The sequence below is a fragment of the Mobula birostris genome, chromosome 17 (assembly GCF_030028105.1).
Source record: "Mobula birostris isolate sMobBir1 chromosome 17, sMobBir1.hap1, whole genome shotgun sequence".
Classification (NCBI taxonomy): Eukaryota; Metazoa; Chordata; class Chondrichthyes; order Myliobatiformes; family Myliobatidae; genus Mobula; species Mobula birostris.
Genome location: NC_092386.1, coordinates 1,742,638 through 1,762,511, shown reverse-complemented (window position 1 = coordinate 1,762,511; position 19,874 = coordinate 1,742,638). Strand labels below are relative to the sequence as shown.

The 19,874-nt window shown below is 47.6% G+C and overlaps 1 protein-coding gene across 3 annotated transcripts in view; it reads right to left on the bottom strand.

Annotated features, from left to right (window-relative positions):
• skic3 (SKI3 subunit of superkiller complex) overlaps nt 1-19,874 on the bottom strand; it is a 307,663-nt gene that overhangs the window by 163,955 nt on the left and 123,834 nt on the right. For all 3 annotated transcript variants that reach the window (XM_072281194.1, XM_072281196.1, XM_072281195.1), the window contains exon 29: nt 9,871-9,995. In XM_072281194.1, the coding sequence (XP_072137295.1) occupies nt 9,871-9,995 (125 nt within the window). The remainder of the gene's footprint in view (nt 1-9,870; nt 9,996-19,874) is intronic.

The window sequence follows — 19,874 nt, the reverse complement described above, 5'->3', positions numbered from 1 at the left end:
ATGACTGAAATACAGATATCCGGAGTGGTGGGGAGAGAGACACATGACTGAAATACAGATATCTGGAGTGGTGGGGAGAGAGACAGACGACTGAAATACAGATATCCGGAGTGGTGGGGAGAGAGACGGCTGAAATACAGATATCCGGAATGGTGGGGAGAGAGACGGACGACTGAAATACAGATATCCGGAGTGGTGGGGAGAGAGACGGACGACTGAAATACAGATATCTGGAGTGGTGGGGAGAGACGACTGAAATACAGATATCGGGAGTGGTGGGGAGAGAGACAGATGACTAAAATGCAGATATTCGGAGTGGTGGTGAGAGAGACAGACGACTGAAATACAGATATCCAGAGTGGTGGGGAGAGAGACAGATGACTGAAATACAGATATCCGGAGTGGTGGGGAGAGAGACAGATGACTGAAATACAGATATCTGGAGTGGTGGGGAGAGAGACAGACGACTGAAATACAGATATCTGGACTGGTGGGGAGAGACGACTGAAATATAGATATCCGGAGTGGTGGGGAGAGAGACAGACGGATGAAATACAGATAGCCGGAGTGGTGGGGTGAGAGACAGATGACTGAAATACAGATATCCGGAGTGGTGGGGAGAGACGGCTGAAATACAGATATCCAGAGTGGTGGGGGGAGACGACTGAAATACAGATATCCGGAGTGGTGGGGTGAGAGACAGATGACTGAAATACAGATATCCAGAGTGGTGGGGAGAGAGACAGACAACTGAAATACAGATATCCGGACTGGTGAAGAGAGACGACTGCAATACAGATATCCGGAGTGGTGGGGAGTGACTGCTGAAATACAGATATCCGGAGTGGTGGGGAGAGAGACGGATGACTGAAATACAGATATCCGGAGTGGTGGTGAGAGAGACAGACGACTGAAATACAGATATCCGGAGTGGTGGGGAGAGAGACGGCTGAAATACAGATATCCGGAGTGGTGGGGAGTGACTGCTGAAATACAGATATCCGGAGTGGTGGGGAGAGAGACGGATGACTGAAATACAGATATCCGGAGTGGTGGTGAGAGAGACAGACAACTGAAATACAGATATCCGGAGTGGTGGGGAGAGAGACGGCTGAAATACAGATATCCGGAGTGGTGGGGAGAGACGACTGACATACAGATATCCGGAGTGGTGGGGAGATACGACTGCAATACAGAACCAGAGTGATGGGGAGAGAGACGGACAACTGAAATACAGATATCCGGAGTGGTGGGGAGAGAGACACATGACTGAAATACAGATATCTGGAGTGGTGGGGAGAGACGACTGAAATACAGATCTCCGGAGTGGTGGGGAGAGAGACGGACGACTGAAATACAGATATCCGGACTGGTGGGGAGAGAGACGGACGACAGACATACAGATATCCAGAGTGGTGGGGAGAGAGACGGACGACTGAAATACAGATATTCGGAGTGGTGGGGAGAGAGACAGACGACTGAAATACAGATATCTGGAGTGGTGGGGAGAGAGACAGACAGCTGGAATACAGATATCCGGAGTGGTGGGGAGAGACGACTGAAATACAGATATCCGGAGTGGTGGGGAGAGAGACGGACGACTGAAATACAGATATCCGGAGTGGTGGGGAGAGAGACGGACGGCTGAAATACAGATATCCGGAGTGGTGGGGAGAGAGACAGATGACTGAAATACAGATCTCTGGAGTGGTGGTGAGAGAGACAGACGACTGAAATACAGATATCCGGACTGGTGGGGAGAGACGACTGAAATACAGATATCCGGAGTGGTGGGGAGAGAGACAGATGACTGAAATACAGATATCTGGAGTGGTGGGGAGAGAGACAGACGACTGAAATACAGATATCCGGAGTGGTGGGGAGAGAGACGACTAAAATACAGATATCTGGAGTGGTGGGGAGAGAGACGGACGACTGAAATACAGTTATCCAGAGTCGTGGGGAGAGAGTCGACTGAAATACAGATATCCGGAGTGGTGGGGAGAGACGACTGAAATACAAATATCCGGAGTGGTGAGGAGAGAGATGTACGACTGAAATACAGATATCCGGAGTGATGGGGAGAGAGACAAACAACTGAAATACAGATATCCGGAGTGGTGGGAAGAGAGACAGACGACTGAAATGCAGATATCCGGAGTGGTGGGGAGAGAGACAGACGGCTGAAATACAGATATCCGGAGTGGTGGGGAGAGAGACGGACGACTGAAATACAGATATCCGGAGTGGTGGGGAGAAAGATGTACGACTGAAATACAGAAATCCGGAGTGGTGGGGAGAGAGACAAACGACTGAAATACAGATTCCGGAGTGATGGGGAGAGAGACGGACGGCTGAAATACAGATATCCGGAGTGGTGGGGAGAGAGACAGACAGCTGAAATGCAGATATCCGGAGTGGTGGGGAGAGAGACGGACGGCTGAAATGCAGATATCCGGAATGGTGGGGAGAGAGACGGACGACTGAAATACAGATATCCAGAGTCGTGGGGAGAGAGACGACTGAAATACAGATATCCGGAGTGGTGGGGAGAGACGAATGAAATACAAATATCCGGAGTGGTGGGGAGAGAGATGTACGACTGAAATACAGAGATCCGGAGTGGTGGGGAGAGAGAATGACGACTGAAATACAGATATCCAGAGTGATGGAGAGAGACGGCTGAAATACAGATATCCGGAGTGGTGGGGAGAGAGACGACTGAAATACAGATATCCGGAGTGGTGGGGAGAGACGACTGAAATACAAATATCCGAAGTGGTGGGGAGAGAGATGTACGACTGAAATACAGAGATCCGGAGTGGTGGGGAGAGAGACAGACGACTGAAATACAGATATCCAGAGTGATGGAGAGAGACGCCTGAAATACAGATATCCGGACTGGTGAAGAGAGACGACTGCAATACAGATATCCGGAGTGGTGGGGAGTGACGGCTGAAATACAGATATCCGTAGTGGTGGGGAGAGAGACGGACGACTGAAATACAGATATCCGGAGTGGTGGTGAGAGAGACAGACGGCTGAAATACAGATATCCGGAGTGGTGGGGAGAGAGACGGCTGAAATACAGATATCCGGAGTGGTGGGGAGAGACGACTGACATACAGATATCCGGAGTGGTGGGGAGAGACGACTGCAATACAGAACCAGAGTGATGGGGAGAGAGACGGACAACTGAAATACAGATATCCGGAGTGGTGGGGAGAGAGACACATGACTGAAATACAGATATCTGGAGTGCTGGGGAGAGACGACTGAAATACAGATATCCGGAGTGGTGGGGAGAGAGACGGACGGACGACTGAAATACAGATATCCGGCGTGGTGGGGAGAGAGACAGACGACTGAAATACAGATATCTGGAGTGGTGGGGAGAGAGACAGACGGCTGAAATACAGATATCCGGAGTGGTGGGGAGAGACGACTGAAATACAGATATCCGGAGTGGTGGGGAGAGAGACGGACGACTGAAATACAGATATCCGGAGTGGTGGGGAGAGACGACTGCAATACAGAACCGGAGTGATGGGGAGAGAGACGGACGACTGAAATACAGATATCCGGAGTGGTGGGGAGCGAGACAGATGACTGAAATACAGATATCTGGAGTGGTGGGGAGAGACGACTGAAATACAGATATCCGGAGTGGTGGGGAGAGAGACGGACGACTGAAATACAGATATCCGGACTGGTGGGGAGAGAGACGGACGACAGAAATAGAGATATCCGGAGTGGTGGGGTTGAGAGACCGATGACTGAAATGCAGATATCCGGAGTGGTGGGGAGAGAGACAGATGACTGAAATACAGATATCCGGAGTGGTGGGGAGAGAGACGGTCGACTGAAATACAGATATCCGGAGTGGTGGGGAGACAGACGGACGACTGAAATACAGATATTCGGAGTGGTGGGGAGAGAGACAGACGACTGAAATGCAGATATCTGGAGTGGTGGGGAGAGAGACAGACGTCTGAAATACAGATATCCGGAGTGGTGGGGAGAGACGACTGAAATACAGATATCCGGAGTGGTGGGGAGAGAGATGGACGACTGAAATACAGATATCCGGAGTGGTGGGGAGAGAGACGGACGGCTGAAATACAAATATCCGGAGTGGTGGGGAGAGACGACTGAAATACAGATATCCGGAGAGGTGGAGAGAGAGACAGTAGACTGAAATGCAGATATCCGGAGTGGTGGGGAGAGACGACTGAAATACAGATATCCGGAGTGGTGGGGAGAGACGACTGCAATACAGATATCCGGAGTGGTGGGGAGAGAGACAGATGACTGAAATACAGATATCTGGAGTGGTGGGGAGAGAGACAGACGACTGAAATACAGATATCTGGACTGGTGGGGAGAGACGACTGAAATACAGATATCCGGAGTGGTGGGCAGAGAGACAGACGGCTGAAATACAGATATCCGGAGTGGTGGGGAGAGAGACAGATGACTGAAATACAGATATCCGGAGTGGTGGGGAGAGACGACTGAAATACAGAAATCTGGAGTGGTGGGGAGAGACGACTGTAATACAGCTATCCGGAGTGGTGGGGAGAGAGACAGTAGACTAAAATGCAGATATTCGGAGTGGTGGTGAGAGAGACAGACGACTGAAATACAGATATCCGGAGTGGTGGGGAGAGGGACAGATGACTGAAATATAGATATCCGGAGTGGTGGGGAGAGAGACAGATGACTGAAATACAGATATCTGGAGTGGTGGGGAGAGACGACTGAAATATAGATATCCGGAGTGGTGGGGAGAGAGACGGACGACTGAAATACAGATATCCGGCGTGGTGGGGAGAGAGACAGACGACTGAAATACAGATATCTGGAGTGGTGGGGAGAGACGACTGAAATACAGATATCCGGAGTGGTGGGGAGAGAGACGGACGGCTGAAATACAGATATCCGGAGTGGTGGGGAGAGAGACAGATGACTGAAATACAGATATCTGGAGTGGTGAGGAGAGAGACAGACGGCTGAAATACAGATATCTGGAGTGGTGGGGAGAGAGACAGACGGCTGAAATACAGATATCCGGAGTGGTGGGGAGAGACGACTGAAATACAGATATACGGAGTGGTGGGGAGAGAGAGACAGACGACTGAAATGCAGATATCTGGAGTGGTGGGGAGAGAGACAGACGTCTGAAATACAGATATCCGGAGTGGTGGGGAGAGACGACTGAAATACAGATATCCGGAGTGGTGGGGAGAGAGATGGACGACTGAAATACAGATATCCGGAGTGGTGGGGAGAGAGACGGACGGCTGAAATACAGATATCCGGAGTGGTGGGGAGAGACGACTGAAATACAGATATCCGGAGAGGTGGGGAGAGAGACAGTAGACTGAAATGCAGATATCCGGAGTGGTGGGGAGAGACGATTGAAATACAGATATCCGGAGTGGTGGGGAGAGACGACTGCAATACAGATATCCGGAGTGGTTGGGAGAGAGACAGATGACTGAAATACAGATATCTGGAGTGGTGGGGAGAGAGACAGACGACTGAAATACAGATATCCGCAGTGGTGGGGAGAGACGACTGAAATACAGATATCCGGAGTGGTGGGGAGAGAGACGGACGACTGAAATACATATATCCGGAGTGGTGGGGAGAGAGACAGACGACTGAAATACAGATATCCGGAGTGGTGGGGAGAGACGACTGACATACAGATATCCGGAGTGGTGGGGAGAGAGACGGACGACTGAAATACAGATATCCGGAGTGGTGGGGAGAGAGACGGACGGCTGTAATACAGATATCCGGAGTGGTGGGGAGAGATGACTGCAATACAGAACCGGAGTGATGGGGAGAGAGACGGACGACTGAAATACAGATATCCGGAGTGGTGGGGAGAGAGACAGATGACTGAAATACAGATATCTGGAGTGGTGGGGAGAGACCACTGAAATACAGATATCCGGAGTGGTGGGGAGAGAGACGGACGACTGAAATACAGATATCCGGAGTGGTGGGGAGAGAGACGGACGACTGAAATACAGATATCCGGAGTGGTGGGGAGAGAGACGGACGACTGAAATACAGATATCTGGAGTGGTGGGGAGAGAGACGGACGACTGAAATACAGATATCCGGAGTGGTGGGGAGAGACGACTGAAATACAGATATGTGGAGTGGTGGGGAGAGACGACTGAAATACAGATATCCGGAGTGGTGGGGAGAGAGACGGACGACTGAAATACAGATATTCGGAGTGGTGGGGAGAGAGACAGATGACTGAAATACAGATATCTGGCGTGGTGGGGAGAGAGACAGACGGCTGAAATACAGATATCCGGAGTGGTGGGGAGAGACGACTGAAATACAGATATCCGGAGTGGTGGGGAGAGAGACGGACGACTGAAATACAGATATCCGGAGTGGTGGGGAGAGAGACGGACGGCTGAAATACACATATCCGGAGTGGTGGGGAGAGAGACAGATGACTGAAATACAGATATCTGGACTGGTGGGGAGAGACGACTGAAATACAGATATCCGGAGTGGTGGGGAGAGAGACAGACGGCTGAAATACAGATATCCGGAGTGGTGGGGAGAGAGACAGATGACTGAAATACAGATATCCGGAGTGGTGGGGAGAGACGACTGAAATACAGAAATCTGGAGTGGTGGGGAGAGACGACTGTAATACAGCTATCCGGAGTGGTGGTGAGAGAGACAGACGACTGAAATACAGATATCCGGAGTGGTGGGGAGAGAGACAGATGACTGAAATACAGATATCTGGAGTGGTGGGGAGAGACGACTGAAATATAGATATCCGGAGTGGTGGGGAGAGAGACGGACGACTGAAATACAGATATCCGGCGTGGTGGGGAGAGAGACAGACGACTGAAATACAGATATCTGGAGTGGTGGGGAGAGACGACTGAAATACAGATATCCGGAGTGGTGGGGAGAGAGACGGACGGCTGAAATACAGATATCCGGAGTGGTGGGGAGAGAGACAGATGACTGAAATACAGATATCTGGAGTGGTGAGGAGAGAGACAGACGGCTGAAATACAGATATCTGGAGTGGTGGGGAGAGAGACAGACGGCTGAAATACAGATATCCGGAGTGGTGGGGAGAGACGACTGAAATACAGATATACGGAGTGGTGGGGTTGAGAGACAGATGACTGAAATGCAGATATCCGGAGTGGTGGGGAGAGAGAAAGATGACTGAAATACAGATATCCGGAGTGGTGGGGAGAGAGACGGACGACTGAAATACAGATATCCGGAGTGGTGGGGAGAGAGACGGACGACTGAAATACAGATATTCGGAGTGGTGGGGAGAGAGAGACAGACGACTGAAATGCAGATATCTGGAGTGGTGGGGAGAGAGACAGACGTCTGAAATACAGATATCCGGAGTGGTGGGGAGAGACGACTGAAATACAGATATCCGGAGTGGTGGGGAGAGAGATGGACGACTGAAATACAGATATCCGGAGTGGTGGGGAGAGAGACGGACGGCTGAAATACAGATATCCGGAGTGGTGGGGAGAGACGACTGAAATACAGATATCCGGAGAGGTGGGGAGAGAGACAGTAGACTGAAATGCAGATATCCGGAGTGGTGGGGAGAGACGACTGAAATACAGATATCCGGAGTGGTGGGGAGAGACGACTGCAATACAGATATCCGGAGTGGTGGGGAGAGAGACAGATGACTGAAATACAGATATCTGGAGTGGTGGGGAGAGAGACAGACGACTGAAATACAGATATCCGCTGTGGTGGGGAGAGACGACTGAAATACAGATATCCGGAGTGGTGGGGAGAGAGACGGACGACTGAAATACATATATCCGGAGTGGTGGGGAGAGAGACAGACGACTGAAATACAGATATCCGGAGTGGTGGGGAGAGACGACTGACATACAGATATCCGGAGTGGTGGGGAGAGAGACGGACGACTGAAATACAGATATCCGGAGTGGTGGGGAGAGAGACGGACGGCTGTAATACAGATATCCGGAGTGGTGGGGAGAGATGACTGCAATACAGAACCGGAGTGATGGGGAGAGAGACGGACGACTGAAATACAGATATCCGGAGTGGTGGGGAGAGAGACAGATGACTGAAATACAGATATCCGGAGTGGTGGGGAGAGACGACTGAAATACAGATATCCGGAGTGGTGGGGAGAGAGACGGACGACTGAAATACATATATCCGGAGTGGTGGGGAGAGAGACAGACGACTGAAATACAGATATCCGGAGTGGTGGGGAGAGACGACTGACATACAGATATCCGGAGTGGTGGGGAGAGAGACGGACGACTGAAATACATATATCCGGAGTGGTGGGGAGAGAGACAGACGACTGAAATACAGATATCCGGAGTGGTGGGGAGAGAGACGGCTGAAATGCAGGTATCTGGAGTGGTGGGGAGAGAGACGGACGACTGAAATACATATATCCGGAGTGGTGGGGAGAGACGACTGACATACAGATATCCGGAGTGGTGGGGAGAGAGACGGACGACTGAAATACATATATCCAGAGTGGTGGGGAGAGAGACAGACGACTGAAATACAGATATCCGGAGTGGTGGGGAGAGAGACGGCTGAAATGCAGGTATCTGGAGTGGTGGCAGAAAGAAATGGACGGTTGAAATGCAGATAACCTTTGAAGACAACATCAAACAGATTTTGATCAACAAGCCTCTTACTCCAACTTGAATAAGAAAGTTCAAGGAAGGGGACTAGCTTACTGGCAGAGTGAGTGTACAAATGTTCCAAATAGAAAACATTTATGATTCATGGAGCCACTTTTACTTTTTGGATAGCACTTCTGTCATCCTAATAAAATTGGGAGTTTGCTGAAATGTTTAATAACATTTGTGTAATAACATATCACTATTCATGGCAAGAGCCATGCTTGCATGAGTAGTCTGATTATTCCACTGCAATGGTTTTACAATCAAGGTGGCTGTTGCTTATTCTATAATACTGGGCCTCAGATTCAGCTTTAGGGTTGGCTCTATCACTGTGTCACCACATAAATAATACAAATCACAGGCTCTAAGCTGAGCCTAGCGGATGCCAGACTCCACAACAGTCTCAGAGCCTTCTGAGGGCACATCAGCAGAACCTCATGCTAACATCTGGAAAACATGTGCTTGACCTTTCTTTATATTTTCTAGGCCACTTTGACTTTCCAGTTGCTAGAATTTTCTGCTATCAAAATGTAGATCCTCTTTGAAAGGTTTCGATAAGAGTGGATGTGGAGAGGAGGTTTCCTATAGTGGGGAGGCTTGGACCACAGGGCACAGCCTCAAAACAGAGAGATGTCCACTTAGAATGGGGATGTGGAGGAATTTCTTTAGCCAAAGGGTGGTGAATCTGTGGAATTAAATACTATGGATGGCTGTGAAGGCCAAGTCATTCAGTATATTTCAGTAGAGGTTGATAAATTCTTGATTAGTCAGGGCATGAAATGATACAGGGAAAAGGAAGGAGACTGGGGCTGAGAGGAAAATTGGATCAGCCATGATGAAATGGCAGAACAGACTCGATAGGCCAAATAACCTGATTCTGCTCCTATATCTTATGGTCTTTAAAGAGAGATAATCACTCATAACATTGATTCAGTACTGATGTGTCCCGCCAATGAGCAGCACAGTCAGTGATGAATGAAATCACCGAAATGTGAAGGCATCACAAGTTCGGTACCTTGTGTGATGGTAAACCACACATCACATTCTCTCTGCCTGAATTTAAGAGCTGTACAGTTAAGGTTAGAATAAATGAATACTCAATATCAAGACAACAAACACTTCCTGAATACTTAGTTAACGTTAATTCCATATTTACCTTTGGCACTCTCCTGAAGTTGCCCTTTCCTGAAATAAGCTAAGGCAAGTCCAATAACGTCATCAAACTCCACGAGCGGATTTGACTTATAAACCTGGATGGATTCCTGATAGTGACCAGCAACACTGAAACAAGGAAAGGGGACTTTGATATAGCAGCAAGACATGGCACACAAGATGTATTCTTCTTCAGAATTCACCAAAAAATTATCTTAAAAGTCTTAAAAGCATTGAGGTACAATTTAATCCAGCTTTCCTCAACCTTTTTGTCCTGCAGGAACCCTTGAAATAATTTTCAGTTCTAAGGGAACCCCTGCATAAAAATTATTATATCTACATTAGTGTGATCAGTAAATTGTAGATATAATAATGCAAAGGCAATTGTCGATGCTCTTTTGAGTACAGAATGAATTTTTAGCTTAACTTCCTTGAAATTAATCTCTTTCTTTCCCTTTCATAAATTTTAAAAATTCATAAAGAAAACATAATAAATTTCACAGTTCTGGGTCAAACTTGAGATAAGCACACACAGATTTCACCTTCAACTGAAATGAGATGATTTCTCTCCTTGCTCTTGATGCTTGAGAAAGAAGCAAAAGCTTGGGCACACATGCAAGAAGTTGAAAACTACAGCAAAATGTTCATTGCTTTCCTATGGATGGCTGGATACTACTCTTCTTTCACAGAAACCCAGAACTTGTCCTGCGGCAGGTCAGTAAATCTCATCTTGAGTGCATGATCAGAGTGCAGCTCACCAAGTTCTTCCTCTTCTCTCAAAGTCAAGTTCTCAGGCTGAGCAGAAGATTCAGAGAAAGGGACCTCAGCCAGTCAGTCACGCACTTGTGTTGAAAGGGAGGAAAAGTACTGTTCAGTTTTGTTCTGCAGTTTTTCCAGGTGGTTTTCAGTAAACCTTCCTCACTCTCAAACTCAAGCAGCAGTGGAAACATTTCAAGATTTCCTTTTGCAACATGATTTTTCCAAAGATTCATTTTCTTTTTAAATCCAAGAATCCTGTCACTTGAAGTCAAAACATTTTCCCCAGGGCCTTGCAGAGACTTGTTCAACTGGTTTATATGATGAAAAATGTCTGTTAAGTCGGCTAGTTTCTGCAGCTATTCTTCTTCTTCAAAGCACTCAGCACTCAGGAGTATTTTCTTGAAAATACTCCTGCAATTCACCTTTCAGCTCAAACATCCTGCTGAGAACTCTTCCCTGCTAAGCCACCAGATTTCTGAATGTAGCAGGAGATTAGTGTGCTCTTTGTCCAGGTTTTCACACAGTTTTTTAAACATTCTATCGTGAACTGGTCATAAAACTACTAAATAATTTACTTCCTGATGCTCTCTACTACCTGTGACGTTATTTTCAGCCTTTTTATTGACTGTGACCTTATTTTCAGAAGCCTTAATCTATTTGTTTTGAGATTTGAATAGTCATTTAAAATTATCAGCACTTTTTTGTGTCATATGGCTGTGATTTATAGTTAAGTTCTTTTCAATTTTGCTGGAGTCATTGCTACATTTGTAAGTTGTTTGCCACAGTCTAAGCACAATGGAATAGGACAATTTGGATCACCCGTCCATGTAAAGCCCATTGATAAGTAGCTTTCATTGTCAAGACAGACTTTTTTTTGTGTCAATTGTTGAACTAGTGCAGTGAAATGACTCAGAAGATTGTATCTTTGTCATTAGCGTATCAGAACTGTCCATAGATCTAGAATCCACCTCTTCCATCTCACACCTCCTCTTCAATAATTGCCACACTGGACCATCTTTAGAATGAAAATTTCCCTCCAATTTTCTACTACACCGGTAGTTTGTTCACTCCCATAAGTCAGTCAGTGATGTGTAAGGGGATGTTTGGGGAGGTAATTTAGGAGGGAGAGGCTGGCATCACAGCCTAAGTTGAACAAGTCCATTCACTGCTGGGAAAACACCTCACACTCTTCATCAGCCTACCAACCTCCCCTCCGTGCAATATAGCACTCACCAATTATCAGCCTACCAACCTCCCCTCCGTGCAATATAGCACTCACCAATTATCAGCCTACCAACCTCCCCTCCGTGCAATACAGCGCTCACCAATTATCAGCTTACCAACCTCCCCTCCGTGCAATACAGCGCTCACCAATTATCAGCTTACCAACCTCCCCTCCGTGCAATACAGCACTCACCAATTATCAGCTTACCAACCTCCCCTCCGTGCAATACAGCGCTCACCAATTATCAGCCTACCAACCTCCCCTCCGTGCAATACAGCGCTCACCAATTATCAGCTTACCAACCTCCCCTCCGTGCAATACAGCGCTCACCAATTATCAGCCTACCAACCTCCCCTCCGTGCAATACAGCGCTCACCAATTATCAGCTTACCAACCTCCCCTCCGTGCAATACAGCACTCACCAATTATCAGCCTACCAACCTCCCCTCCGTGCAATACAGCGCTCACCAATTATCAGCTTACCAACCTCCCCTCCGTGCAATACAGCGCTCACCAATTATCAGCCTACCAACCTCCCCTCCGTGCAATACAGCGCTCACCAATTATCAGCCTACCAACCTCCCCTCCGTGCAATACAGCGCTCACCAATTATCAGCTTACCAACCTCCCCTCCGTGCAATACAGCGCTCACCAATTATCAGCTTACCAACCTCCCCTCCGTGCAATACAGCGCTCACCAATTATCAGCCTACCAACCTCTCCTTCAGGCAGTACAGCGCTCACCAATTATCAGCCTACCAACCTCTCCTCTGTGCAATATAGCGCTCACCAATTATCAGCCTACCAACCTCCCCTCCGTGCAATACAGCACTCACCAATTATCAGCCTACCAACCTCCCCTCCGTGCAATATAGCGCTCACCAATTATCAGCCTACCAACCTCCCCTCCATGCAATACAGCGCTCACCAATTATCAGCTTACCAACCTCCCCTCCGTGCAATAGAGCGCTCACCAATTATTAACAGCCTCACCTATCTTGTGTCAAAAACTGAGAATGGACTCAACCAAATAAACACAGTTCTACTGAGCATTGCCATACTGGGCTGAGGTTGCTAATGGGGCTGCTTGGTCACTGCCCACCACTGCGAGGGCCAGCATCATGCATTATGCGAAAATCAAAAGACTGTTCATTTTTGTTTAAATCACGATCTCTTGTAGAAACCCTAGCGACCTCTCACAGAACCCTAGGGTTCCGTGGAACACTGGTTGAGAAAGTCTGATTTAATCAAATATTAGAGAAGGCAGGAGAAAAGGATTGAGACGGATTAAAAAAAGAACAGACATGATTGAATGGCAGAATATACATAATTGAATTGATTTTATTTCTTACATCCTTCACATACACGAGTAAAAATCTTTACATTATATCTCCATCTAAATGTGCATTCATAGTAATCTATAATAATTTATGACAAATAGAACAGTCAATGTAACATAGAAATACACTCAAATCAACGTCAGTTAATCAGTCTGATGGCCTGGTGGAAGAAGCTGTCTCAGAGACCGTTGATCCTGCCTTTATGCTGCGATACTGTTTCCTGGATGGTAGCAGATAGAATAGACTGTGGTTGGGGTGACTTGGGTCCCCAGTGATCCTTCGGGCCCTTTTTTCACACCTGTCTTCGTAAATGTCCTGGATCAATGGAACTTCACAACTACAGATGCGCTGGGCTGTCCGCACCACTCTTTGCAGAGTCCTGTGATTGAGAGAGGTACAGTTCCCATACCACGCAGTGATGCAGTCAGGATGCTCTCAGTTGTGCCCCTGTAGAAAGTTCTTAGAACCTGGGGGCCCATACCAACCTTCCTCAACCGTTTGAGGTGAAAGGCTCTGTTGTGCCTTTTTCACCACACAGCTGGTGTGTACAGACCACGTCAGGTCATCGATGATGTGAATGCCGAGGAACTTAAAGCTGTTCACCCTCTCAACCCCAAATCCAACGATGTCAATCAGGGTTAGCCCGTCTCCATTCCTATCGTAGCCCACAAACAGTTCAGTGCAGAGACGAGTAAACCTTGTGGAGCAGCGAACTGAACAAGTCTGTCCCTCGCCTCCTGCCATGACACCCTGACCTCCTCAATTTGACACAGTGCTTAAATTATCCAAGCCTCAGGTCATTCCTTGCTTTTGGACCAAGCTGCTGCTGTTTTGATACACTTTTGGGCCCAAAGTGCTAGCTCGATTGGGCACGTACCTGACCTTTTCAATTCGGCTCAGTGTTTAAATCGATGAAACCTCGGGTCTTTCCTTGCTCTCAGGTCTCGGCTCTGCCTCGACTCTGTTCTGCTGTATCAAACTGCCTCCAATTCCGCTCCAGCAATGGCCATACATTGGTGCATTTCCTGCTTCCCAGCCTGGACCAAGCCACCTTGATTCAGCTTGTACCTGCCTCGCCGCAACCACCCTAACCCTTCAACACTTCAGTTCAGTCCACAAAAATGCCAGAGTATACATGTGGTTGAAAAGCTCAACTCCGACAGGGAAGTTAAAGGCTAATGTCTGCAGTGATTGTTCACGAGAAAAAGAGTGATTAGTAAAGTATTTTGTTGTTTTCTGTTTTATTTGCCACCAGCGAGTAGCCGCTGAGATTCACCAGCGCCATCTTAAATCAGAAAATGGGTAGAATCTGAATGGGTCCCCATTGATCAGTGGGGACATCGTGGGGTGAGTGACATTTCCATTACTCTACTGAATTGAATTGAATTGACTTTATTACTTACATCCATCACATACATAAGTAAAAATCTTTGTTATGTCTCCATCTAAATGTGCAATGTGCACATTTATAGTAATTTCTAATAAATAGTATGTACAAACAGGACAGTCAATAGAATTACAATTGTATCAGCATAAATTAATCAGTCTGATGGCCTGGTGGAAGAAGCTGTCCCAGAGCCTGCTGGTCCTGGCTGTTATGCTGCGGTACCGTTTCCGGGATGGTAGCAGATGGAACAGATTGTGATTGGGGTGACTTGGGTCCCCAGTGATCCTTCCGGCCCTTTTTACACACCTGTCTTTGTAAACGTCCTGAATAGTGGGAAGTTCACATCTACAGATGTGCTGGGCTGTCCACACCACTCTCTGCAGAGTCCTGCGATTGAGGGAAGTGCAGTTCCCATACCAGGCAGTGATGCAGCCAGTCAGGATGCTCTCAATTGTGCCCCTGTAGAAAGTCCTTAGGATTTGGGGACCCAAATTTCTTCAACCATCTGAGGTGAAAGAGGCACTGTTTTCACCATATAGCCAGTATGTAGAGACCATGTGAGATCCTCGGTGATGTGTATGCCAAGGAACTTAAAGCTGTTCACCCTCTCAACCCCAGATCCATTGATGTCAATAGGGAGGAGCCTGTGTCCATTCTTCTAGTAATCCACAACCAGCTTCTTTGTTTTTGCAACATTGAGGGAGAGGTTGTTCTTTTCACACCACTGTGTCAGAGTGATGACTTCCTTTCTGTAGACAGCCTCATTATTATTTGAGATCAGACCAATCAATGTAGTATTGTCAGCAAATTTAATAGCAGATTGGAGCTGTGGGTGACAACACAGTCACGGGTATACAGAGAGTAAAGAAGGGGGCTTAGGACATAGCCCTGAGGGGCTCCTGTGTTGAGGGTCAGAGGGGAAGAGGTGAGGGAGCCCACTCTTACCACCTGCCGGCAATCTGACAGGAAGTCCAGGATCCAGCTGCACAAGGCAGGGTGAAGGCCGAGGTCTCTGAGCTTCTTTTCAAGTCTGGAGGGAATTATGGTGTTGAATGATGAACTGTAGTCCAAGAACAGCATTCTCACATAAGCATCCTTCTTTTCCAGATGTGCAAGGACAGCGTGTAGAGTTGTGGTTATTGTGTCATCTATCGATCAGTTGTGTGGGTGGTAGCTTGCTGCAGATGTAGTCCTTGACCAGCCTCTCAAGCAATTGCTTATTATTGAGGTAAGTGCGATAGGACACCAGTCGTTCAGACATGTGACCTTGATATTTTTAGGTACAGGAACAATGGGGGACATTTTGAAACAGGAAGGAACTCTACACTGGGAGAAGAGGGAGAGATTTAAAATGTCTCAGCACACCTGCCTCTATAAGTAGAACAAAGGATATTTCTGATAGGGCATCTGCAGAACTTTGCATTCAGAGAACGATGGGCTTTGTATGAGAAACAAAGAAAATTATTATGCATAACTAAGGCAGCAAAAAGGATCTAGTGCTTTCCCAGCATACATGACAAATAAACTCTCCTTGGGCTTCCAGCTGGGCACAGGTATTTATTTTAACTGACATTTCAATGACAAACTCTGCCATCGTCTTCAGGGATGATGCCTGGGCATTCTAGTCAGGTGGTATTTATACCCCAATAGTCCATTCTCCTGACTGGCTAGTCCTCATCCAATCAGGTTTCTGCTCTCCTAACTTCTTTGCAATTGAATTCCAGCGAGACCTAAGTAAAATTGCTTTTCTCTAGTTTTATTTCAATGTCTTCCTTCACCAGACAGTCCCAAAAACCATTGGTGTGGCAAAGTAATTTAGGTTACCCCAAGAAATCAGTGGTAGCAGAACACTGCATTCGCAACGGCCATAGGATTGACTTTGACGGTACAAAACTACTTTGCCATACCAATGACTTTTGGGACCACTTAGTGAAAAAAGCCACTGAAATAAAACTAGAGGAAAAGAATTTTAACAAAGACGAAGGTCTCTCTCGATAAGTAAGAACTGGAATTCGATTGCGAGCAAGGTGGGACAGCGGAAACCTGGTTGGATGAGGCCTAACCAATCAGGAGGGATGGACAACAGGAGTATAAATACTACTGGACTAGACATGTCTAGGCATCACCCCTGATGAAGATGGCAGAGTTTGTCATCGAAATGTCAGCTAAATTTGATACCTGTACCCTGCTGGAAGCCTGAGAGGAGTTTAAAAGGCAGCAAACTGAACATTGTTCTTTATTGCAAGAGGCATGGAATACAAGGACAAAGTTTTTCTTCAGAAGTATGGATGCTTACCATACAGTTTTGTCCTTACTATTGGAGACAGAATACTATGTGAAGAAGGTTTATCAGTTTAATTCTTCTGTCGATGGATCACTTTATAAGGAAAAGTAGAATACAGTAAGGCTAAAATTATTGGAATTTGGAAGAACAAGAGACAATTATATTCTGAGGAAACTTTATAGGATAAATTCTGCCAAGGGATTTCTGCTGCTGAGGGAATTTAGAATGACAGGTCCATCTCAGGATTAGGATTTAAGATGGTGATGAGAAAGAATATCTTCTCTCAAAGGATTATGAATTTGTAATTCTTTGGGCAGAGAATGTGGATGCTATGACAATAACATTCAAACATCCAAACACAAGGAAACCTGCAGATGCTGGAATTTCAAGCAACAGACACAAAAAATGCTGGTAAACGCAGCAGGTCAGGCAGCATCTATAGGAAGAGGTACAGTCGATGTTTCGGACCGAGACCCTTCGTCAGGACTAACTGAAAGAAGAGATAGTAAGAGATTTGAATGTGGAAGGGGAAGGGGGAGATCTGAAATGATAGGAGAAGACAGGTGGGGGAGGGATGGAGCTAAGACCTGGAAAGTTGATTGGTAAAAGGGATATGAGGCTGGAGAAGGGAGAGGATCATGGGATGGGAGGCCTAGGGAGAAAGAAAGGGGGAGGGGGGAAGCCCAGGGGATGGGCAAGGAGTATAGTGAGAGGGACAAGAGGGAGAAAAGAGAGAGAGAGACAGAGAGAGACACAGACAGAGACAGAGACAGAGAGAGAAAATGAATGAATGAATGAATAAATAAATAACGGATGGGGTATGAAGGGCAGGTGGGGCATTAACTGAACTTGGAGAAGTCAATGTTCATGCCATCAGGTTGAAGGCTACCCAGACGGAATATAAGGTGTTGTTCATCCAACTTGAGTGTGGCTTCATCTTGACAGTAGAGGAGGTCGTGGATTGACGTATCAGAACAGGAATGAGACGTGGAATTAAAATGTGTGGCCACTGGGAGATCCTGCTTTCTCTGGCGGACAGAGCGTAGGTGTTCAGCGAAACGGTCTCCCAGCCTGCATCGGGTCTCGCCAATATATAAAAGGCTGCATCAGGAGCACCAGACGCAGTATATCACCCCAGCCGACTCACAGGTGAAGTGTCGCCTCACCTGGAAGGACTGTCTGGGGCCCTGAATGGTGGTGAGGGAGGAAGTGTAAGGGCACGTGTAGCACTTGTTCCGCTTACAAGGATAAGTGCCAGGAGGGAGATCAGTGGGGAGGGATGGGGGGGGACGAGTGGACAAGGGAGTCACGTAGGGAGCGATCCCTGTGGAAAGCGATGGGGGTGGGGGGGAGATGTGCTTAGTAGTGAGATCCCGTTGGAGGTGGTGGAAGTTACTGAGAATAATATGTTGGACCCGGAGGCTGGTGGGGTGGTAGGTGATGGCCAGGGGAACCCTATTCCTAGTGGGGTGGCGAGAGGATAGGGTAAGAGCAGATGTGCGTGAAATGGGAGAGATGCGTTTGAGAGCAGAGTTGATGGTGGAGGAAGGGAAACCCTTTCTTTAAAAAAGAAGGACATCTCCCTCGTCCTGGAATGAAAAGCCTCATCCTGAGAGCAGATGCGGCGGAGACAGTGGAATTGCGAGAAGGGGTGGCATTTTTGCAAGAGACAGGGTGGGAAGAGGAATAGTCCAGATAGCTGTGAGAGTCAGTAGGCTTATAGTAGACTTCAGTAGATAAGCTGTCTCCAGAGATAGAGACAGAAAGATCTAGAAAGGGGAGGGAGGTGTCGAAAATGGACCAGGTAAACTTGAGGGCAGGGTGAAAGTTGGAGGCAAAGCTAAGGAAGTTAACAAGCTCAGCATGCGTGCGGGACGCAGCGCCAATGCAGTCGTCGATGTAGCGAAGGAAAAGTGGGGGACAGATACCAGTATAGGCTTGGAACATGGATTGTTCCACAAAGCCAACAGAAAGGCAGGCATAGCTGGGACCCATACGGGTGCCCATGGCTGCACCTTTAGTTTGGAGGAAGTCGGAGGAGCCAAAGGAGAAATTATTAAGAGTAAGGACTAATTCCGCTAGATGGAGCAGAGTGGTGGTAGAGGGGAACTGGTTAGGTCTAGAATCCAAAAAGAAGCAGACAGCTTTGAGACCTTCCTGGTGGGGGATGGAGGTATATAGGGACTGGACATCCATGGTGAAAATAAAGTGGTGGGGGTCAAGGAACTTAAAATCATCGAAAAGTTTAAGAGCGTGAGAAGTGTCACGAACATAGGTCAGAAGGGATTGAACAAGGGGGGATAAAACAGTGTCGAGGTATGCAGAAATGACTTCGGTGGGGCAGGAGCAAGCTGAGACAATGGGTCTACCTGGACAGGCAGGTTTGTGGATCTTGGGTAGGAGGTAGAAACGGGAAGTGCGGGGTGTGGGAATTATAAGATTGGTAGCAGTGGATGGGAGATCCCCTGAGTGGATAAAGCTGGTGATGGTGTGGAAGACAATGGCCTGCTGCTCCTTAGTGGGGTCATGATTGAGGGGTAAATAAGAGGAGGTATCCGCGAGTTGTCACTGTCTCTCGGTAAGGTAGAAGTCAGTACACCAGACTACAATAGCGCCCCCATTATTGGCGGGTTTTATAGTAAGGTTAGGATTAGGGCGGAGGGAGTGGAGAGCAGAGCGAACGGAAGGAGTGAGGTTGGAATGGAAACAAGGTACGGTGAAGTCGAGACGGTTAATATCCCATCGGCAGTTAGCAATAAAGAGATCCAGAGCAGGCAGAAGACCAGAGCAGGGTGTCCATGAAGAGGAGCAGAGTTGAAAATGGGAGGAGGGATCATCGGTGGGGGTGGGAGAGTCTTTGCCGAAGAAGTAGGCTTGAAGACGGAGCCGGCAGAAGAAGAGTTCAGCGTCATGGTGAACGCAGAACTCGCTGAGGTGTGGGCGAAGGGGGACAGAGGTGTGGGCGAAGGGGGACAAAGGTGAGGCCCTTACTGAGGACAGAGCACTCTGCCTC